General features: G+C 36.9%; 1 protein-coding gene across 1 annotated transcript; it reads right to left on the reverse strand.

Annotated features, from left to right (window-relative positions):
• Positions 1–447: 447 nt before the first annotated feature.
• Positions 448–24527, reverse strand: rab11fip1a (RAB11 family interacting protein 1 (class I) a). The gene is made up of 5 exons (XM_056246670.1): positions 24002–24527; positions 12234–12652; positions 10924–11797; positions 3865–3976; positions 448–1345 (listed from the first exon to the last, which is right to left on the reverse strand). Exons 1-5 carry the CDS (start codon positions 24343–24345, stop codon positions 1157–1159), a joined length of 1938 nt encoding a protein of 645 aa, XP_056102645.1. The 5' UTR covers positions 24346–24527; the 3' UTR covers positions 448–1156.
• Positions 24528–24638: the final 111 nt, after the last annotated feature.

Here is a 24638-nt window from a genome sequence, read left to right on the forward strand (position 1 = left end):
ACCGTACAGTAAGACTTCAGTTTTAAATCAAAGATCTTTGGTTTCACAACAGACAATCTTTCAACACTTTTGTGATGTCAACAGGCAAAAGATCCCGGTTTGAGGAAAGAATCACATTACCTGAAATTCAGGAAACAAAATTCTGCAAAGTTATTGCTTGTTCATTATTATCAATCGCAGAGTGTCACAAGTATGTACATGTGCTCAAAAGGTTGATCTCAAGCTTTTTTAAAGAATGCCTGGTCAACATCTGGTCGACTATAATATAAAAACAAACATGTAGCATAAAACAATCAGATTGATTAATTTAACAGCCAATTTAGATGAAAAACGTTTTAGATAATTTTTTTTTTTTTTTTAATTATGTAGTCAATATTGACCAGGGCACTGAAAATTACCTATACATCCAGTGTTAGAACAAAGGCCTTTCATAAGCAGAAGTATACATACAGAAAAATGTTTCTTTATTAAGGCATTTCTACAGAGGTAATTCTATAGGGTATTTCAGATAACTACTTAATATAAAAAAAAACACTATCCTTCATAAATGAAACACCCTGTTCAGGTAAAAAGTGCGTATAGTGTAAATGTCTGCCCTTGATTTGAGCCCCAACAGACATAAGGCCGCATCAACAGCAATGAAGCGTTGAAGGAAGGAATTAATGAACGCAGTAGTCAAGATCGAAACAAAGCACTTCAGAGAGAAGGAAAATATTCAAATACAAACTTAAGACTTCAATAAATAATGCATTAAGAAGCCCTCTCTTTGCCTAAACGGAAAGGTGCACAGAAAGACAATGATATGCTCAATAAATAGGATGTGTTTGTTGTTGGGTAGCTTTTTGGAGGGAGATCGTACCATGATCCAATCAGAAAAGAAAAAAAAACACCAAACAATAACAAACTGCAGAATTCTGGAATAGTTGGACCTGATATACGATCAAACATCCACATAGTAAAAAGAAGTTATTTGTAAGATAGTGGTGGTGAAATCAGAATGTGAAGTGGTGCATTAAATATTAAAGCAAATAAACTGATTATGAGTTGTGATATTACATTCAGCCTGAAATCCAAAATCCTTCTGTGCATAGCAGGCAAATCCCACAATATTAAAGTGTCTGAGTGTTATGATCAGGGCAAATGTTCTGATCAAACCCTAACACTTGGAATGAAGTGAAAGCAGGATGGCCGGTTGTTCCTCCATGACGCGAACTAGCAGGTTATCAATGTATTCCTCCAACTCCACGATCCTGGCATCTTTTCTGGATAGTTCAGCCTGTTGCTTTACCACCAGCGTGATCAGTTCCTCCTGTGTGAGCTGGGTGAACGGACCACTCTCTCCAATCTGGATGCGCAGTGAAATGAAGGAACACAGGAAAAAAAAAAAGGGAGTATAAGTTATACAGTACCAATCAAAAGTTTGGATACATGTGATTGATGTTTTTCATTATCCTGAAAACTATGGATGGACTGATATTGAAATGTTGGCTGATACCGATAATTATTTACATGTTATTGGCCGATATCAAAATTCTGTAATATTTTGTCTAAATAAATGAAAAAATTTACTAAGATCAATTGTTTTAAATGATACACGTAAAAGTAGGGTCACAACATTATATTGTACTGTATATTAAATGTAATCTAAATTAAGTTCCATTTTTTTTTGGTGTTAATAATAGATTAAATTTTTTTTAAATTTACTTTAGGCGAGTGAACATAAAATACGAGAAATGACCATGCGCACTTAAGTACCCCAAATTAGCCGATACTGGTTTAAAAACTAGAATCAAATTTAAAATGATTTAAACAAATTTTGCCAGCATATGTTTTTCTTTACACCATTTTTTTTATTCCCATCTGTTAATTTGTGTTATTTAACAACTAGTTGTATATTATATTCAACTTATTCTTATTCAACTTGTGCTAAATCAGGGGTCGGCAACCTGTGGCACATGTGCCAACATTGGCACGTGAGCAAAAGCGAGAGAGGTTTACTGTAGGTGAACATGATTTCATCAAGTACAACATGTTCCTGGATCAACATCTTTGTTGATCCTGGAACAACATTCCAATCAACTAATCAGATACGAGGGACAAGTTTACAGTTTATGTCAAGTTTAGGCTTACAGCCAGGGTTAGGTGCTTCTATTCATTGACCTCTGATTTTAGGGATATATATATATATATATATATATATATATATATATGTATATGTATAAAATAATAATAATAATAATAATAATATGAAGATACTAATATTAATGAAAATAAATATTGTTGAAAAGGTTATTTATAACGCCATTAAAGGGATACTCCACTTTTTTTGGAAATAGGCTCATTTTACAACTCCCCCAGAGTTAAACTGTTGAGTTTTACCGTTTTTGAATCCATTCAGGCGATCTCCGGTTCTGGCGGTACCACTTTTAGCATAGCTTAGCATACATCATTGAAGTGGACAAGACCATTAGCATTTCTAAATAAAAAATTACCAAAGAGTTTAGATATTTTTCCTATTTAAAACTTGACTCTTCTGAAGTTACATCGTGCACTAAGACCGACGGAAAATGTAAAGTTGGAATTTTCTAGGCTGATATGGCTAGGAACTATACTCTCATTCCTGCGTAATAATCAAGAAACTTTACTGCCGTACCATGAGAGCAGCAGGCGTAATGATATGACGCAGCGCCTGAAAATAGTTCCGTTGTGTTGACGGAAGGTAGCCTATTTTCAGGCGCTGCGTCATATCATTACGCCTGCTGCACTCATGGAAAAACATCGAAACTCTTTGGTCATTTTTTTTTTTAGAAATGCTAATGGTCTTGTCCACTTCAATGATGTATGCTAAGCTATGCTAAAAGTGGTACCGCCAGAACCGGAGATCGGCTGAATGGATTCAAAAACGGTAAAACTCAACAGTTTAACTCTGGGGGAGTTGTAAAATGAGCCTATTTCCAAAAAAAGTGGAGTATCCCTTTAAGGTTCTATATAGCACTTTCAAAGCATGGTTCTTTCTGGAACCTTCTAAAATGGTTAACTATTTAGCACCAAAAAGGGTTCTGCTATAGTTAAAGCCGAAGAACCCTAATTTGGTACTGTTTAGAACCATTTTTCTTAAGAGTGTAGGATAGGGTTAGTTCTAAAGATTCAGACAGGAATGGTTTTCCAGGATCAACTAAAATATATTGATCCAGGAAAATGTCATACTTGGCAAAATCCAGACAGGACTGGTTTTCCAGGATCAACAAAATTATATTGATCCAGTAACATGTCGTACTTGGCAAAATCACAGTGACAGGTGTATGGATTTCACTTAGATAAAGTTCCTCACACCTGCATACAGATCTACATTTTGAGGTAATCATTCCTCACAGTAAGACAAATTGTTGTATTAAGTTATAAAGCTATAAATACTATTAAACGAGCCGCTGAAAGCACAACACAGATCAAGACAGCAGATGTATCACACAAGTGAAGTCTGTTTGACTGACAGCTTACAGTTTGTTCTGCTGCATTTGTTGTGCTTAGCTTTGAGAAAGAAAAAAAAGTGAATGCTATAAATATCGGTGATAGGAGATAAGTACACAGAGTCCTTTTAAATATTCCACACACATCACAATGATGTTGATGTGAAAACTCTGTATACGCAGTGGGGTTCAGTAGGCTCACATTGGAAATCAAGTTATTCAAAGTCTAATTTAAACATGAAAACAGTAACTTGACAAATAAAATAAAAATTTGGAAAATTGCTTTCGAAATGGCATAGTGATTAACTAGGAAACTTAAAAATGGCACTTCATGACAAAAGGTTGCCGACCCCTGTGCTTAACAACAAGGAGGCAGAAAGTAGGTAAATGACTGTACCTTTGACTTCTCAGCCATTTCCTTGATGGTGATAGACTTTGGGTCTTTCCCCACAGCGAGAACACTGGAAGACTGGCTCTCTGTGGTGTTCATGGGTTTCACTGGGTGAGGCCTAAGAAAGGAGAGATAGACATATTATCGAAATGAACATGAAAACTTTACTGCAAACAATGGCAAATAACTAGAGCATTTTCATTCATCTAAGAGGAGGATGTACACTTAAGAATAAAACCAACCCTTAGAAAAATTTAAATAAAGTAAACAAGGGCCCTTGAAGATGTACCCACTTCATTTTAGTAATCGATAAAGGAGCCGTGGATATGTTTGGAAGGGCGTACCTTATCGCTTATCTCATGCTAATAATTTTGTACTTTATGTTGCAAATTTTCTGTATGCACAGATACCCTTAGATTTGAGAAAATGTGCATTTACAACCAAAGCACACTACATAGGATACTGCATACCACAATTCGTGTTTGACCATTTCATGAGAAATGAATGACTGGCAAAAAGTTCAATTAAAAATCTCAAATAACCTTTCTCAGATGATAACTAGACACCTCTTGCTGACCTAAACATGCAATGTAGTAATAGAATACATGCGTCATGTTACGATGATGCATATGACATTTTTAAATGTTTGTTGCATACTATGTTTTTCACACACTAACTGCGGTATAAAGTGCATACTGTCTCGTAAGCAGAAAGCAGTTATTGGCATGGGTTAGTAAACCATTCCAAACTCACCCAATGTATAATTCCCAACAAAATCAAAAGATCAATAAAAGTACAGCAGAGAAATGTAAAACTCAAGTGTAAGCACCTTTGTGGTAGAGCAATTAAGAATCATGCAAAACATCACAATCTTCAGAACAAATATAAATTGTGCCCCAACACTTAATTTCAGTATTAACATGTGATCTCATAAGTCTCGTATGCATCACTTTTTTTATGTAAGCTTCAATGTGTATGTAAAGTAAATCTCACATCTACAGCCTTTCATATGGATCCAGTTTCATAAAACGTACACATTGTCAAGATAATCAATCTAATATGGCCTTCAAAAACAAAACAGAACGAAGAAACCCCTGTATTATTTGACACTGCCTCAGTTCTATTTACACAAGCTCTTAAAAGACAAATGACATTTTGAACCACAAATAGCAACAATCAATAGCAAAACCCCAAGCCCACAATCCCAACCCTCAAGATCCCAGGAAGCAGTAACCAACCACTAAGCCACCAATTGAACAAATGCCGAAGGGCAGAGATTGATTGAGGTAAAATAAAAAGATGCTGATTTAAAAGCTGATGGGTTTAGCACAATGGGGGTAACAGACTGTTAGAGTGAGTTGTTAGTAGGGGTCGGGAGAACGTCTCACCTTCTTGAATTAGAAACAGCACTTCCACTACTAACTGGCTGAGCCTCTGATGGCGAGACCCAAGCACGAAGTGTAGTCCTGCCCCCAATAGGGGATTCAGATGTTACTAGGGTAGGTTCTGTTCTGCTTGCTGGAGCAACACTAGTTACAGTCAACTCGACGTCTTCAGCATCTTGTGAAGACTGAGAAACGGATCTATCCAGACTACTATTCACTGTATCAGCTTTCCCAGTAGTTGTGATCTGGCGAGATGAAGGTTTCTTTCTAAGTGAAAAATTTCTATGAAATGACGCTCTGGCTTGTTCAGTAAAGCTGGGTGATGGTTTTCCGCGTTCTAATTTTGGTGCTGTGCCGTTTTCAGAAAGATTTGTGAATAGATCACTTGTTCTTTTGTTTGCAAATTTGTTATCTTTTTTATCAATGGTTGACGCCTGATCTTCAGGATTTCCCATTTTCTTTGTGCCCCTTGTGAACAGGCTGTCTTCATTTGTGGTCTGCTGTGGTAAAGCCCAGGGATCTTTAGATATAAAGTTATCACTTGGAAATGGGTCAAAAGCAATCATTCCCTTCCCCTCAGGTTCATTAGTCAGTTTCCCCAAAGGTAGTTCTTCTAGAATTTCAGCAGTTTTAATGTGATTTGCTTCAATAAAAATGTTTTCCTTCTGGCCCTTGTGAGGATTCTCAACTTTGTTGTTTTCTAACATCATGGGTTGAGCTGTTACTTGCTTGTCTGGTTGGACTTGTCTGACTGGGTCCTTAACTAATGACTGTTGTCTGGGTTTGACTATAGGCATCTCTTTAGCCACATCATCAGTCTTTGAATTAACATTTTGAATGGCTCTGGCAGCTGGCGTAGGCTTCTCTTTTGGCTGGGAGAGTTGATGGTTAATGGCATCAGGAGTCTGAGTTTTCCTTTCCATCTCCTGAGGTATATGTCGACTTTGGACAACGGGAGGTGACTTATTTTCCATGTGATTGGAGTTTTTAGGCTTATTGACCATAGAATATAAAGGCTCTCTGATATGACCATGTTGGACATTAGGCTCAACTGATGGTTCTGGTGTTGCAGAAGCTTTGGGTGCTTCTTTCTTTGCTTCTTTGTGCCTGGCAGGGGCAGGGGGAGGTACATCATTCTTCCTTTGGTGCTGGTTAAGGTTTGCTGAGGTTCTGTCCTTTAAGGCCGCATACTTATTGGTCATCGGCTTCTCTGGTCCATCTACATTAATCTCTTCAGAGAAATCCCAGTTCCTCTGGTTTACCTCTGCGATAATATGGTCCCAACGCGTCTGACTCATCACCCCATGCCTCTTCTTGGGAAAGAGGGTTTCATAGTCTGGAAGAGGAAGAGCCGGTCTATCTTTGGCGTTCTGGGTATGCACTTGCCCCCCATTTTCAGGATGGCTTTCAGTCTTGGACGAGCCTCCATGATTACCAGGGGGTAGAGGAGCCTTTCGTTTCTTGTCAGATTTGGGAGCTGAGAGGTTTTCCATGGACTCACTTGACTCAATGAAACTCCTCTGAGGTTTAGGAGGTGCCAAAGATGAATGTAGATCGGAAAACATGCCAAAAGACTCAAATGAATCAGTAGCGAGGGATGGGGAAAGTGGAGAAGCGTGGATAGTGCTCTGGGTGTCTACAGAGTCTGAAGGGGATTGGGAATGGCTATTATCGGTTTCATGCAGTACACTCAGAGCCAATCTGCCAAAGAGTAAAAACATAAAATCGTCAACTTACAGCTATACCAGTGCTTACAATCCCATATATTTCTGCTGGGCATTACTACTGCAACTGAAAACACTAAGTTCAATCCATTTAATATGTACAGCACAGGACCCTCCTGTCTAAACCCTATTATCACAACTCAATACCTGACATCTAGCCTACACTTTATATGAACATTCAAAACAATAGAAACAATGTCTTTTTACTATTAAATTACTTGTATATATACACACAACACACGCATTTTACTACATAAAAATACATTTACTATTATTATTGTAAATATTAATCATTTACTTCTATTCTAGTTTTTAAACATAAACCCCAGATAGACACGATGAAATGTACCCTGCACTTCCAAGTCTAAGAAGGTCCACAGAAACAAAGACAACAAAACATATTCCTGTCTCTTTCTATTCTCAGCTTTTGGAAAATTAGTTACTTACTCACCATAATAGTTAAGCACCACAAAACAGAAGTTCCTAAAATCCCTAGAACTCCCAGTACAAATACAGTTTTCCCTAAGACAATGTCTCTTAGTCACATAGTCTGTAAGAGTACAAGATCATCATCTTTCACAACTTGTTTCACTCCATTCCAGAAGATTAGCACATGACGATCCAGTACACATTCCTTCCTCCACTAACCAATCAAATGCCTTCGGCAAAACAGGTTAAGTTAGTTACATAGGGTCAAAATGCAAACCATTTAATACAATAAAACCTATTCTGAGTACACTTTGTGGTCATAAAAATGAACAAACACTGAATGCCATAAATAACGTATAAGTTAGGCTATATTTAGCATGCGTAAAATTCGGCACATTTTATTTATATTGACCTAAAGTATTACAGGTACAGCACTCAACAGAAGATTGAATGAAGAGCTTTTTATTTGACTAAATCACGGTGATACAACATATTCCACTTTCACCCAAGGGTATGAAACTCAGTCATACCTGAACACCCCCATCCCCCATCTAGTTGAGAAACAATGATTTCATCCCATCCTTACAGAAAACGCACACCCATACACACACACACTTCCAAAATGGGATACAGCTGTGCCGAGAGACAAAAACAAAAATGCTAAAAGCTAATGGAGGTCTTTGAACGAGAAACACTTCAGTAACAACCTCAGTGTGTAGCAATTTGAACCGTTTCACTAAAACTTCTTGTGCACTTACTCTCTTGACCTGTTTTTGTTCGCAACTTCAGATCTTCTGTTATTAATCATCTGTTAAAGCAATTTTCGCAAGTCTAAATGAAGGAGATCTTCTTTAAGAGCAGTAGAGTAGACAGAGGTGAGAGGAGTCGAGTTTCAGCCTGGGTTTCCCTCAGCTCTCAGGTGGCAAGATACTAACTGCATTACAAGGCAGCCTGACGCATCATTCAGCATGCAGCCTCAGCATGAGGTCGGCTGAATATAATACAGACCTCTACATTTTTAGTTTCTTTTTAGATCTTATAAGAATGCTTAAAAAACATGGTGTTTAAAAGAAAAGCAACTAACATGGAGCTCAATGGTAGAACAATGCTCAGATAGTTCCCTGGGGCTGATTTAGAGCTGACTGATATTAAGGACAATGATAGTTAATTTATAAGCACATGGAAAGTCTCATCTATATAATAATAATGTTTCCAGTTCACTACAAACCCTTTGTTTCAAAACATAAGAGTCCACATGTAAGTGTTTTGCTTAAAACTATTATTATATATGCTATAATATATATATATATATATATATATATATATATATATATATATATATATATATATATATATATATATATATATATATATATATATATATATATGACAGGTAAACATTTTGGTGTCAGTAATATTTGTATGTTTTATTTGATCAAAGATACTATAAAAACAGTAATATTGTGAAATATTACAATTTAAACCAACTGTTTTGTATTTTAATCTATCTTAAAATGTAATGTATTTCCGTGATGGCAAAGCAGAATTTTCAGCATCATTACGCCAGTCGTCAGTGTCACATGATCCTATAGAAATCATTCTAATATGCTGATTTGGTGCTAAAGAAACATTTCTTATTCTTATTAAATGTTGGTAACGGTTGTTCAATATTTTTTTGTGGAAACAAAATTTATATTTTCTTTGAGGTATAGAAAGTTCAAAAGAACAACATTTATTTAAAAAAAAAAAAACATTAATAAATTTCTTTACTGTCTCTTTTAATCAAATTAAATGGATTCTTGCTAAATAAAAGTTTTTTTTTTTTTTTTTTTTTTGTTAAATATAATTAAGGCGTTGTTGAAGCATTAATAATACAATATTAAGCAACAATATAACATGTACAGAAATTAACAGATTTTATCTATAATATTTATCTAGTTATATTTCTTAACTGTCACCGTCCCACAGGTGGGACGTTTGCCATTATATTTTTAAAACAATAATATCTTAGTAATATTGACAAACTATATATCATTTGAAAGCTTACTATCTCTAGTTTCCATATTTGGTGATTGATTTTCAAAATAAATTACAGAGGAGCCGTAATTTATCAATTTGCAACAAGAATATTTTCATACTCCTAAGGCGTGTTCAGACCTTTATTTTGAAATAGCAATGAACATGAAAAATCATGAAAAAAAATTGTAGAAACCTAGTTTGTTTTCATGCCAAGAGTTCAAAAGATAGCATCCATTAAGTTATTTTAGAAAAAAGGTCTGAAAATGTTTTAAATATAAAGAAAAAAATAATAAATTCACCATTTGTGATGTGGCAGCGAGCTATGACGCACATGCGTGTTCTTTGTATGTGTTTATTAGAGGTTGAATTCATGTCAAAATCTGCCAAACTTCCCATACTACTTCTGAATAGGATCTCTACTTCATAAATTGTATGAAAATTGTGGAAATAATGGTTCATATCACTCAAAACACATATGGAAATGGAGGCGCCCTTATATGGGCAGTAATGGAGTCTGGTTGTGACCTAGTGAAAAAGTTTGGTACTGCGCCCAAACAAAATCTTACTGAAAGCTCATTTTTTGAGATATCAACCTAAAATTTGAAACACAACTTGATCAGATTTTTGGCTTTGATTTTTCTGCAGTTTTAGAGTAGCCCAGGTTTTGAAAATATATATTTTATATAAAATATGAATAATATTTTTTTTTACATTGTACATTTCCATAAACTCAAACTTCTATAACTTTTTTTCTGTTTCACTTTCTTAATTTATTTCACTTCTACATAAATCTGCCAAATGTCTTCTTTAAAACAAGACCGATCTTACGTCTATATTCCAAAGCATTCTTGAATTACAACCATTTATGTTCGAAATGTGCATTTTCATGTCAATTCAAAAAAAGGGGGGTGACAGTTAACAGGTTAAACATTTTAATGACATTAAACTTAAAGCCCTAAAGCCTTTTTCTTTTTTTGCTTTTGAACTTACTATTAAAACATCTGAATCAACAGACACGGATATACTGCGGGTTAAATAACAAAAGCATTTTTAAATGTCAAATAATGTTAATTGATCAAATTATTATTATTATTATTATTATTATTATTATTATTATTATATGTAGGCCAACACCTTTTATGTATTTCACATTAATTAAGTCACCTCTGTCTGTGATTATGATGCACATAATATCCTCACTGCACAGGAACCCTCCAAAACTCCCTCCCTGATATAAATGTTTAGATTTATTTGAATGCAGATATGGTTTGGATTAACGTGTCGGGTGTTCTGGTACGTAAAGCAGGTCGGGGCGGTCACCAAACAGGACCCAAGCAAGACTCTGGTTAAACTAGTGTAACAAGCACTACAGGAAACTTACTGGTCAATCAATCGTGCATTAAAATCACAATATTGCTTAATATTAGATCACTATTAATTGCATAGCAAATTAGTGAATTTTCACCCAGCCATTTATTAAGAGGAGGTTCATCAATACATGCACTCACCTCGGCTTGACGGCAGACACTTTCGCTGTGCGACTGGGGAGAGCAATAGCTGTTGGCGCTGGGGTGGTCCTAGCGCCCCTCCGTGGGTCCGTGGATCTCTCTTCTGGGAATGAGGCTGGGTTATCCGGGGAGAGGGGAATGTCTTCAAACGGGTTTATGGAGGAGCGCACATCCAGACGTTTGGGTTCATTCTTTGCTTCCTCTCTCTTCTCCTCCTTCTTCCTTCCGATGCCAAAGAGAGAGGAAAGGCGTTCGCTTACTCTGGATTCCTCGTGGTGCCGCTGCTCCTCGGCCCGCTGCGTCTCCTCCTCGCTGCCTTTCTTCTGCAGCTCTTCCTCTTCCTTGCGCTTCTTCTCCTGCTCTTCAAGTCTGCTTTTCCTCTCTTCCTCTTGTTTTCTCTCTAGTTCTTGCTGCTTCATCGACTCTTTTTCTTCCTGTCGGTCCAGCATCTCTTGAAGGCTTCTTCCTCCGGGTTTCCTACCCTTCTCCTTCTCCACCGCCTCTACTTGACTGAGGCTCCTGTCCTCTAGAGGGCTCTGTGAGGCAAGAGGAGTTTTGTCTAGCACTTCAGGCTTGTATGAGGGGATGCTCAGCCCTTTAATTGAGTCGATGGACATGTCGGAAGCATTTCTTTGATGGTGTTTACGAACATCCTCAACTGAACCCTTTCCTGAGCTGTTCAGACTGAGTGTGGAGCCAAAAGCAGCTTTCGGTTCTTGTTCCTCAGCATAAACATGGTTGCCGTTGATACACAGGTTATTCTGCTCCGGGATGTTTTGTTTAGAGCGGCTCAGAAGAGAAAAGGGGCCAAGAGACGCTTTGCTATCTGAGCTGTCAGTGCGCTTGTGTCCCAGAATTTTAAACCTCTTTTTCACTGCAAGAGAAAATAGAAGACAATATGTATTAAAACAGCAATGTCGATGAGCTCCAAAATGTATTTGGATAATATCAGAAACTTAAGCCACACTACACCAACTTTTTGATTTGTAACTGGTGTCAAGGCGAATTCTAGTAGATGTATGAGCTACATATCAAATTATATTTAGATAAAAAAACTGAAAGAGACTTCTTTCAAAGACATTTAGAAATATCTTAATTACTCCAAATTTGTGACTGTTAGTGTACATTTCTACAACAAACATTTTAAATGAATAAAATGTGATCCATGTCTGAATACTTTTTATAGATGATTATTATGCAAACTGGTAAAAGCCGACATTTAAAAGCTTAATCTAAAGGGGGAAAAAAGAAAAAGGTGGGATGGGGGGGGATTCATATATTTGGACTAGATGCATAACCTTTGACCTTACCATCAGGAGAGTCCACATTAAGGCCGGACGATCTGCTGCTGCTGAGTGAACTGTTCTTCTCAGGCAGGGTGCCCAAGGTTGACATGGACTGGGACACATTCCTTTGGAGGTTTGTCTTTGGTCCAAAAAAGGATTTCAGTTTCGATTTCTTCTTAGGAGTGTCTGAAGCACCCTCTCCTTCTCCTTCACTGTCGGTTCCCACTGAGGAGGGCACGATCGCAGAGGCAGAATCCGACAGGCCGTCTTTCTTCTTACCACGAATTTTATCCTTGAGCTTGGAGATGCCAGAGCGAGGCTTGTCTGTCATGGAGAGGTCAAACATGCTGGCCGACAGGTTATTCCTCATGAACTGAATGTCCAAATGAACTTCCCCTCGGTCCTTCTCTTGTTTCCCATTCTTATCCACCAGCTTGTACCAACTGCAAAGAGAAACAAACAAGGTTTTCATTAGATTGCATGACAGTTGTGCTTTTTATTTATTTTTTCTTGTTAAAGGGGTCCTGTTATGCTTTTTGACATTTTCAACTTTCTTAAGTGTATAAAGTTTCTGTTTGAGGATGAAAAAAGGTCTGCAAAGTTAAAAAGCACAAAGTCAATCCAAAGGGAGTGAAACTCCTCCATTGTAGTGTTGAGTTTTCTTCCGGTAATGTACACTCACGATATTCCTCATTTAAATAATTCCCGCCTAAGGCATACATAAGTTGCATTAGCAGTGTGTTGAACCTCGTGGTACAGCCGACCAATCAGAGCACATTGCTATTTTCAGAAGGAGGGGCTTCATAGAGACAGGAACTAAACAGAGCGTTACTGACGGACTGGGAAAATAGGTGTTGCAATAATCTAAAATATGTGAAAAATAATGTGTTTTTTGAACATTCAAATATGAAACCCTATCCCAGTAGACTCCAAAAACAAAATCAAGACTTCGAATAAGGGCATAATAGGTCCCTTTTAAGGATTATCATTTATTTGAATTATTTTAGCTTATTTAAAGTCTTATTTTTAAATCACAATAAAGTAAATAAAACTATTAGAAATAATTTGTGCTCATTAAAATAAAGCTAAAATAAAAAATAAATATTAGAAAAAAGAACACTTTAAAAACATTTAAAAAAAAAGTTGTCTTGGCAAATAACTAAAATAAAAGATGAAGTTGAAGCACTAAAATGACAAAAAATTAAATAAGTTTGAAAAAAGTTAAATAGTAATAAAAAGGCACATAAAATTACTAAATATTACCAAATACTAAATAATGCTAAAATAACACTGCATATGTTACGCAAGTAATTTATGATTTAAGTGTCATTTTGGAAACATTTCATATATGCATAATTGTTGCAATTTTCTTTTTTCTTTTGTAAAGAAAATGTTGCATCTTTTTTTTAAATATATTAAAAAAGACTTGTTTGTGTGGGGAAAGAACTGTAGAAGAACCCTGTAATCTCCGGCTGGTTGTACATTATTATTATTTGTATTATGTGAGAATAAGGCCACAGAGTGATCATTAGCATTCATTCATTATACAAAAAAAGAAATTATGCTGCACCTGACCATTCAGAACTAAATAATTTAGAGAGTCGAACATGACTTTAGCATAACCCTATGCGCACACATGATTAAGTGGTTAAGATCCGGGGTATGATACCCTTTTTTAATTTTATTATATAAGCTAAACTCATTGATTTAAATGGTGGTGGGATCAAAACTAAATTACTGTATACAAATAGAGAGGCCAGATTTTCACGTGGGAGTTGTTGAACCCTGTGCCAGTAAATGATCCAGGTCAGAGAAGCCCTCCTACTGATGAAATAAAGGGAAAAATGTCTTTGTTTAGCCTACGCTTGTCCACTCATTTCTGCTCTGTAATTTTTTCAGCAGAGCAGCAGGTAGGAGAGTTCTGGAGTTCAGTATCTGTAATCATGAACAAGCCATTATCCGCCCACGCTGTTGTCATAATAGACTCCTGAACACTGGGATCATGGGTAATCTACAGTCACACTGACACCAAACAGCGGCTCCCACAGATGAATCAGATTAAACGTGGCATGTGCTCAGAGGAAGCAGCCGCTGCAGAATTCCGAGCATTTAGGTTTGGACCCCCACAGGACAAGAGTTTTGGACAGAATGCTACTACAATTTTGAGAAATATTAAAATATAAATCATGCACATTTAATTTTTCCCTTTTAGAATAACACGTAAAAGCAATTTCAGTATTTGTAAAAAGGAAAAATGTATATTAATGAAATAATATATATTTATAGGATTTGGGTTTGAAAACTTAACCCTAGTACATAGTTAATTATAATTACTCAGTACTTTAATGTATAATTAATTACCCGTGTTTGGTAAGTTACTCTAGTAATTAATCTCTAGCTACTTACATTTGTAATAGTGTAATTAAATTACTGTACTAATTACTTTTTCTAAAAAGTATTGCATTACTTATTACTATTTACTTTCCAAATCCCATATCAACCTCAATCAGTTGAACAATACAATACATGAAACTGCAGTTTTAATTCCTTCAAATAAATATAAAGTTGTATAAATTATGCTTGACGTTAATTTGATGTTAAACCCACTATTGCGTTAGATAGAATTGTTCTATAGTCTATACTAATTAATGCAATTACATCAGAAGTAACTCATTAAATTACCCAAAAATGAAGAGTAATCCCTTACTTTACTTTTTCAAGGGACAAGTAAATAAATTAGTCATTACTTGGTAATGCATTAATTACACTGTAACACTGGCACCTTAAAATAAAGCGTAACCATTCATTCTTATTAAATAGGAGTCAGAAAACAGCATTCATTTTGTTGTAATTTCCTAATATAATCACTCAAATTAATGTTTAATGGTAAACGGATTAAAGATCAGCAGACAGGCTGTCAAATCATAAAGTGATATGCTGTTTTTTTTCCTCACAAAAGTCAATTGTGGCCAGCTATTATATTAAGACTGTGCCTTTAGTACTGTATGATCAACTTGCAGTTAGTCAAGGGGTAATCAACCTTACGTTTTGATATCAAATTAAACCAATCTACATTTTTACGTAACTATGAACAGTCCTAAAAAAAAAAAAAAAATGTGATTAACTTGTAAAAATGGTCTTTATCAGTTTATGCAACCGGCCCATGAACTCAGCATATTGAAGCCTATTTTCTATTGACATACACTAAAAAAGCGAAATCGTTCTCACTTCAAGGTGTCCAATAATGATAATGAAAAACCATGCATTATAAATTCAAACCCTTTATATAACAAATATATTTCCTTTTCATTAAGCCCTGAATGAATGTACATTTTTCAGTGTTTTGTTGTGCAGAAACGCTTCACCTTTATGTTTTTTTTCAAAGAATAATACTGTAGTTCAAAATACTCTCATTTATGCTTGGAATCCCATCCAATGGGAAAAACTATAGAAGCCCAAGACCAGGAAACAGAGACTATCAGTCCGTTAGTGGACCGTATGCACTCGGACCACAGCAGGAAACTCAAATCTGGAGTTTCGGGGTGGGGAAAGACTAAAGGGAAATCATGCCTATCAGCAATCGAAGCTCAAGGAATGTTCTTCATGAGGTCACTGTTTAGAATTTGATAAGGAAAGTTCTTTCAAGATAATCCAGGCCTATTTACATTATCTTCTTCTCTAAAGTTTGTTTGGGCCAAAGGGGAAGTGAACCACAGCAAAATGCTTGACAAACGGAGCACAGAATAATCACATCGAATACAGATATTTAGGACTTGACCTTTTTCTTTTAATAGATCACCTTGCAGTAAAACCCATTTTTATAGCCTCTTTCATAAGCATATCTTCAATACATCATTCTCTCGCAGCTCTCAGGAATCGATACAAATGGTCGTGCCTGAAAGATCTTTGTTACCTGAGACAACATTAGAAAAATTTGACGAATGGACTTCATGTGAACATACAACACATCCCTCACTGCAGCTAATCTAACACACACACACACAGGTTTATCTCTTTATACAGGGAAAAAGTAACTCAAACAAACATTTGCGGCTCCTAATCTAAATTCAGCTGCAATCATTAACTCTGTCTGAGAAGGGCACTGTGAACTATGCTGTGTTCTTAAAAGCCTTCTATCATTTGGAGAGATAAACTATGGAAGCTTGTTTCCGCCACTGAATGAAAAATAAAAAAGGTAATTGCGACTTTCTTACAATTCTGACTTTTTTTTCTCACAATTGCGAGTTTACATCTCGCAATTCTGACTTTATTTCTCAGAATTGCGAGATGTAAAGTCAGAATTGCATGATATAAAATCGCAATTGCGTGTTATAAAGTCAGAATTGCGAGATATAGTCAGAATTGATTGATATAAAGTCAGAATTGCGTGATATAAAGTCGAAATTGCGTGTTGTAAAGTCAGAATTGTGAGATATAAAGTCGAAATTGCGTGTTGTAAAGTCAGAATTGTGAGATATAATCTATTCTGAGGGGGAAAAAGTTAGTCTTTTTCCCCCTTAGAATTGGCCTGATAACTCGCAATTGCGAGTTTATATCTCACAATTCTAAGAAAAGATGTCAGAATTGCGAGATGTAAACTCGCAATTGTGAGAAAAAAAGCCAGAATTGTGAGATAAACAGTCGCAATTCTGTCTTTTTTTTTCTCGCAATTGTGACTTTATTTCTCAGAATTGCGACTGTCTCGCAATTGCGACTTTATTTCTCAGAATTGCGACTTCATATCTCGCAATTGTGAGATAAAGTCGCAGTTATTTTTTTTTTTTTATTCCGTGGCGGAAACAAGCTTCCATAATTAACATGTCACATTTATACAAAAATCCAGGAAGTAGATCTACTGAACGATTTCATCCAGATTCACATTATGACGGTGAATTAAATCTGTTTTAAGGGATCAGTTCATGCACGTAAAGGACGAGCCTTCATCTATTAGTTACACTCTTTTTGAGGGACTAAAAGATGGCTTTCAAGCAAGGTTACTAAGGTTCTAGCAAAAAGAATGTTTCGTAAGCAACTCCGGTGTTGGATGTAAGGCTGCATTCACACTGCAGGGGCTTAATGCTCCAATCCGATTTTTTGAAAAAATTCGAGTTTTTTGCAAGGTGTTCACATTTCCAATTAAATGCGACCTTTTTTGATCTCCTGTGTGAACATGAAATGACCCAGAAGTTACCCGCATGCGCAGAAGAGTACTCAACGGTCAACGACGTCACTTGTTTGCGGAAGTAGCTAAACATGAATGTCAACAGTGGAGCTCGTTTAGCAATATTAAAGTTATTTGTGTGGGTGCGGAGTCGCAGCCAGGAGTGGTGGGATACTGATGTGAGTGGCTTCACTAATACAGAATTCATCAGTAACTTCCGAATGACCAGATCCACCTTCGATTATGTTTGAGCACCTTCGATTAACTCTGTCACGGGAAGAGACACGTCTGCTGCGGACCATAACAGTGCAATGCGTTGGAGTGTAGTGGCTAGCTACAGGTGCGTGCTATCGTACGATAGTTAACTTGTTTATCTTCTCATTCCCGCCTACTTCAACGCAGAATTATGATGTTTGTCGCATATCAATGGCGTGCGGGTCGGACACATGTGACCTGGCCGTTCAGATTGAGGTCGCATTTCAAAAGATCGGATACATATCGGATTTGGACCACATACCCAAGTGGCCTGGGTCGCATTCGAAAAGATCGGATCTGTGTCGTTCAGACTGTCATGAAAAGATCAGATACAGGTCGCAAAGGGGCAAAAAAAATCGGAATTGGGTCGTTTCAGCCTGCAGTGTAAACGTAGCCTAAGAGTGAACATGACAGTCTTCATGTACTCCCGACATCAGAGCCACTGAAGACGCAGTGGATTAGTTCTATATTTTCGAAGGGACTGCGCTCTATTATACCTAAATTATGTCTGCGCGAATCATTTTACACCAGACTGCTTTGTGACGAGGGTCAATACAAAACATAGGTTTTGCTAAAAAGTTGTTACTCAAGAATGGATTAGTACCAACTGTTCGTGATCCAGCTTATAGTCTCCGGAGCGATACTGATCACAGCAGTAATGAAAGGGAGAGCAGCGACTTTATTACAGTTCATAGGAGTTGTTTTACGGATATAAAGTTTCCAGTTTATTAAGCACCCCCCGAAAAGGCATAAGATTTGTATATATTTGTTTACTGTTAATTGTAACAAATGTGTTTGTGTAATTTGCGGTGTATGTTGTTGTTGTTGTTGATATGAGAGAGAGAGAGAGAGAGAGAGAGAGAGAGAGAGAGAGAGAGAGAGAGAGAGAGAGAGAGAGAGAGAGAGAGAGAGAGAGAGAGAGAGAGAGAGAGAGAGAGAGAGAGAGAGAGAGAGAGAGAGAGAGAGAGAGAGAGAGAGAGAGAGAGAGAGAGAGAGAGAGAGAGAGAGAGAGAGAGAGAGAGAGAGAGAGAGAGAGAGAGAGAGAGAGAGAGAGAGAGAGAGAGAGAGAGAGAGAGAGAGAGAGAGAGAGAGAGAGAGAGAGAGAGAGAGATTATGGATAAGTCTTTAATGCACACTTCTTATACGGTGTTTATTCAAACTTTACAGTGATTTTCTGGAGTGAAACAGACCCATCTTTTGTATGAACTTGAAGTACAATAAACTTCTTAAACTCATCAGTAAAGTTTTGGCCATCATTTAGACAAGGTCCGCTACAACAGGCTTGTACTAAGAGTGGATAAAATCAAGATGACAACATAAATTATAACCATAATTAAACTAGACTATACCTGTTCTATCTCCAAACAGCATATATTCTCTGGGTCTGTAGGCATTATTGTTCGACGCCGCTTCAAACCGAACACCGCTACTGACAGTTTCTGGCATTTTCAGTGCATGAGATTGTCCTGTTTTGTTGGTGATATGAGCTCTTGAAGCTCCGCCCTCTTCTTGAAACGTGGCAGCTCATTTGCATTTAAAGGGACACACATACAAATGCCCGTTTTTGCTCACCCCCAAAAAGTGGCAATTTTAACATGCTATAAAAATTCCGTGTTTTTTTTTTTTAGCTAAACCTTCACATACACACTCTGGGGACATCAGACTTATTTTACATCTTGTAAAAAGGGACATCCGATGTCACCTTTAAAATGAAGACCGATTAAAATTGATTCCTCAATATTGTCACGCCAAATCGCCAGCCCAAAAATCCTCACACATTTGAGCAAAACGGCAGTCCAGTATGGCACATTCAGTAATTATTTAATAATTAAAATGTAACCGTATAAGAGGAAAATGTCAGAAATAAAACTATTAAATGCTCTTAGAGGACTTCCTCTTAATAAAATAGCACTGCTGTTAAAAAAACACTGCGCTATGCAGAGTATTTAATCCTCACTGAAATAAATTAAAACAAACTATTCCTCTAAAAAAAGAAAACAAATAAAAATGATAAACATAATACTAATTTAAATTAATAATTTAGTTTAAATTTGAATTAAACTCGCCTAACCTGGCTGTGAATGGGGCACGTAAGGGTTAACAGGAATCATGAGTTCACACCGATTCCCTTTTATTTGTTTCAGGTACACAAAACCATGTTTACAGAGAAACTTTAAACCAAGGGCACAGCCACTGCGAGACTGCAAAACAAACTGGTGCAGCAAGTTTCATCTGCTCTTTTATTTATGGGATAACAAATGATTTCATAAAGAGTTTGAGAGGTCATATGACATGGGAATAGTTGGCCTAGATAAAGCTATAGCAAAATCATTGAAAAATGATCCACTGGGGTAAAGAATTAACCACACCTTAGTCTAAATAAACCTGGACTGAAGACTACGTACGAATACTTACACTGGAGAATCAAAAGATGGAGAGGCGCTAAAACGTGACAGGCATGGGACTTTAAAATGCCTTGGAAGATGCCATATTAAATTTAGATAAGAACTGTCTAACTACTAATATTATTACTATATCATTAATAATAATATACCATTTGTGTCTCATATTGGATATTCTTAGAAGAGACAATGATCAACTGTCCCGCACCTCAATGTCAAAGCTGCCATATCAACATTACCCTGAAGTAGGACAGTAACACGACACCAGCAGGCTCTAAGAAAAAGAGAAGGCAAAATCCAATCCCTTGTGTGTTCGTAATGAGAGGGAGAAAGAACGAGAAAGAAAGAGAGATGGCTAGCGTTTTATGAGCAAAAAAAAAAAAAAGTGCTTGCAGTGCACAATACTATAATGAAGTGCCAGTGCCAACATTTACAGCTTTCTCAAGACTGTCAATAGTTGATAATAAATTAATATGGAGGCCTTTTTGATTACAAAATAAATTAGACTAGAAACCTCGATGGCTCTGGACTTGATGATGATGCTGTGAGGAAGGATCAGTCATATTCAATAAATTAATCTATTTTGGATCACAAAGACATACAACATGAAGAGAATGAACAAAGCCTCTGACCTTCAGTGCTAATAGATTACAGAACGTAGGCTATGATATGCACAAGCCTTATCAGATCTGAGATTATTATGGGAGACACAATAAAGTCATTCAGTGATACTTAAGCCAAGACCTCCTTCAAAACACACCTGCTTGAAATCACACATAAGTGTTTATCTCATTACGTCATGAGGAGCTTTGCAGTCCTATTTTACATCGGAAGCCTACATGGATACACCCAAACATTGACGTCACAACTATTAACATACTTCACCATTATATACAGTCTCAGGTACAGTACACACCTGCTTTAAATGGCAACCATGTGAACTGGGGCAAACCCAAGGCAAATAGACAGATCTTACACGTCCCTTTCACTCTCTGTTTTAAACCAGACTAGGAAGTCAAACCAATAGGCAAATAAAAGGTCCTCTGTATTTGAATGAAGAGCAACCCTCAGTGAAAAAGAACAAACTTTTGTGAACACTTGTTTTCAGTGAAAAAAAGAAAGAAAAAAAATTATATATAAATGGTAAGTTGTTATATTTAGTTTTTTTCTATTCTATCAATTGTTCTGAGAAAGTGAATAATAATTATTATTATTATTAACCGTAATATAAAAAAACAATACAAAAACACATGTATTATTATTATTAAAAAACTACTACTACTGTTATTATACTCATCACTATTATTATTATTATTAACGACAAATATAATATAAAAGTTACACATTGTTCTATTGAACATTGGATTTTTCATGCAATCAAAATATATTTCTAGTATAATTTAGTCACTCTAACGGATTGCAAGCAGACCTTTTAAACCCTAATTTTCTTAACATAAGGCTATATGCTTACAGTTTTTATATAAATTATGTACCTCTAGTGTCTATAGGTTGGATTAGTATTTAAATGACTAAACTGCATGAACCAGATCAATCAAAGGAAAAGAACACCGTGTTCACATTCTTAAAGGTGGTGGAAAGTAAACACCAATGTATGTTAATATATACACCATTATCCCAACCTAGGGTGTCACTCATGCCTGTCAGTTAATGACTAGTAAAGTTTTGTTGTACTGGGCTGGGAAGGGTGGAGAGGAATGTAAAAACGGCATTATGTGTAATATAGTTAGACTGGTTGTGTAAGATTGTGATGGACCGTTTTACTCCATTAGTCACATGTACTTGCTTGCTTGGAATAATAAACTATGACTTTTCAAAAGCATATCTGAGGAGAAAAAAAAAAGAAGAAAAAAAAACTGACCCAAGAAAATTAACAGATCCGCTAATGAAGTTGCCACCAGTTACTCCTGATATTAATAATTGTCCTACAGCTGTTATAAGTAACATTACAAAGACTGAAAAAGGGCTTATGCCACACATATTTTTATCTTAGCCTAATTAGTAGGAATCATCTTGACTGAAAAAAAAAAGTCAGAGTAAAAAAAGCTTTTCTCTTAAAAGCGAACCAAGTAATTCTACATGGAGCATGAGCTTACCCTCATAAATGTTGACATTTTGAGATTACATGACAATGATGGATTCAATGGGCCAAGTTACTAGTAGTAACAACAACAACAATAATAATGTTTATTTTTTATTGCACTTTTTCTGTGCTCGAAAGGTACAAATACTAAACAAGCAAACCAAACAACAAACATGGTCATGGTCAAGATCATGGAACAGATCATGTGTGTGATCCACTGGCTCAAACAGACCCTGATGGAGCAATGAATCAAACGGGTCCGACAATCTGATGGCACACAACAAGAACAAACGGCACAGGACCTCAAACGCCGAAGGCCACAGGGCTAAAAGACAGGTCACTTCCCGTTCTCCCTCTCAAAGGCCAGAATAGGAAGTCGACTGGACAAATCATCAAGCCAACCTAATATGCAAATAAAGGGCCTCGGCAAATAAACTCGCACGCCCTCTGTTTTTGAATATGAGCAGCCCTCATTTCCAAAGGTGAAAATGAAAAGCTGGGGAAAAATTAAGCTCAAACAACGACTATATTGAAACTAAACACACACAAAAAAAAAGAACAAAGTTTGTTCCGTTTCCTACTGGCACCTGTTCTGTTTCTGTGGTGCCTAGGCTATTATACATCTTCTGTTGAACTAGTTCTTGATATTTATAGTCAAGAATTGAGATTCAGTTCCTAGCATTGAGGCAGGCATTACTTTTACTCATATTCAGGGTTAGGGCCAATATATACACACACATGGAAAGCAAGTTGTCCCTTATTTTCACTATGAATGACAGCTCAAATCATGTGGCTTTTTGAGATGTTCTGGGAGTTTTTTGTGATAATATTTAAAATTTTCGCATAATGGGCAAAATGTGTGGGGGGGAGGGGTGAAAAACAAATATTTGGAGATCATTACAGAATTTGCGGGTGAGCTCTTTTTAAACAAACACCTAGCAACACCCTAGAAACCACACAGCAACATTCAGAACACCTTAGCAACCTTAAAACAACATCCTGGTGGCAGGTCAATACCTAAAAACATTTAAAAACTACAAACCTTGTTTGATTTGATTGGCCGTCTCGAACATTTCGACATTGACGCTGTTATACTGCTTAGGCAAACCAGCATAAAAACTTAAAACTTTTTGTCATCATACGAAAAAAAAGAGCGGGTGCGTAATGAAGTGCAGCATCAAAAATATAAAATATGGGGGCAACAATTTGGCCTTTCCAATTATCTATCATTTCCATCAAAATGTATGGTGGTTATGGCCCTGTGTTGCAGTGTTAACAATTCGATATGTTTGTTAATTCATCAGAATTCATTCTTTGAAGTGACTGGTAACCCACAGCCCACAGCCTATTTGACAAATTATTTTTGAATATAGCCTATTATGTTGACTCATACTGAGTGTGTGGAGAGGGGAAAAACATTTCGTGAATGTATACCCAAACATAACTCTGAATATGAGGAACAGGTTAATTAAAAATAATTCCTATAGTTAGTACAGTTTTGACTAAACACACAAAAATCAGTGATGTGTGACGTAGCTGAATCGTTTCTGCCTGATCACAACATTTCGATGTATCCAGTAACGTTAAGTCATCACACGTACTATACAGTAAGTGATTAAATCTTACTGTACGCCTATAATGTTCATGAAAACACAAACACCCAGGAGACGAAATGTACTTTACTTGACGAACATTTGTTTTAAAAGGGTGGAGTACTGAATCCTGCCCATACAAAAGAGGAGACCAAAACATTCTTTGATGAACTGTTTGGAAGCTTATCGCTTTTAACTTTTAAAATCTTTGAGTCATAATGGGATGCTTTTATGACGCAAAGATACAATGTTATTCCCCCATGGGACAGAATGACACTCACTCGGTCTTTTGGCGTGATCTGTTGGCGTGGAGGTCCACTAAGTTGATGACAGCCTGTCCCAAAAACTTGTCCAGTCCCACCAGGGCTCGGTGCATCGCGATGATGTAAAGCGTGCATCGCTCCGCGTTCCCCTGATGGAAGAGCGGCAGATCGAACGTCGCCTCTTCCTTCCATTCGGGCGATACGCATTTCTCCGCTACGGACGTGGAAAACTTGTCCTTGCCCACCTGCATGATGGCATAAGCGTCGTTCGTTCCATTTTTGCCCTTGATCCGCAGGTTTCGGGCTTTGAGCACTGTTACCTGCACGCTGGTGGGATACCACTGCTGGTCACCCAAAGACATTCTCAGTTAAAGTCCAGGTTCAACCGGGACGAAAAGTTGCGCTTTGTTCGTTCGATCCCGCTTGGTGCCTGTCTTGTATCCGGCGTCGCTCTGGGCTGGCTCCTGCGTGTAACTGTTTGGGAGATCTTATATAAGTCCCGCCCCTCGCGCATGACGTCACCGTGCACCCAGCGTTCAGGTGATGCAGGTATCAGATCATTCTTCACATTATTAAACTATTAATGAAGAGCTTTTGATTGAACACTCAACCCTGTGAAAACATTTTTTTTTTTAAATCCCGGCCACTTTTAACA

This window comes from Rhinichthys klamathensis, unplaced genomic scaffold, assembly GCF_029890125.1.
Source record: "Rhinichthys klamathensis goyatoka isolate OS25496 unplaced genomic scaffold, OSU_Roscu_1.1 h1tg000040l_1, whole genome shotgun sequence".
NCBI lineage: Eukaryota > Metazoa > Chordata > Actinopteri > Cypriniformes > Leuciscidae > Rhinichthys > Rhinichthys klamathensis.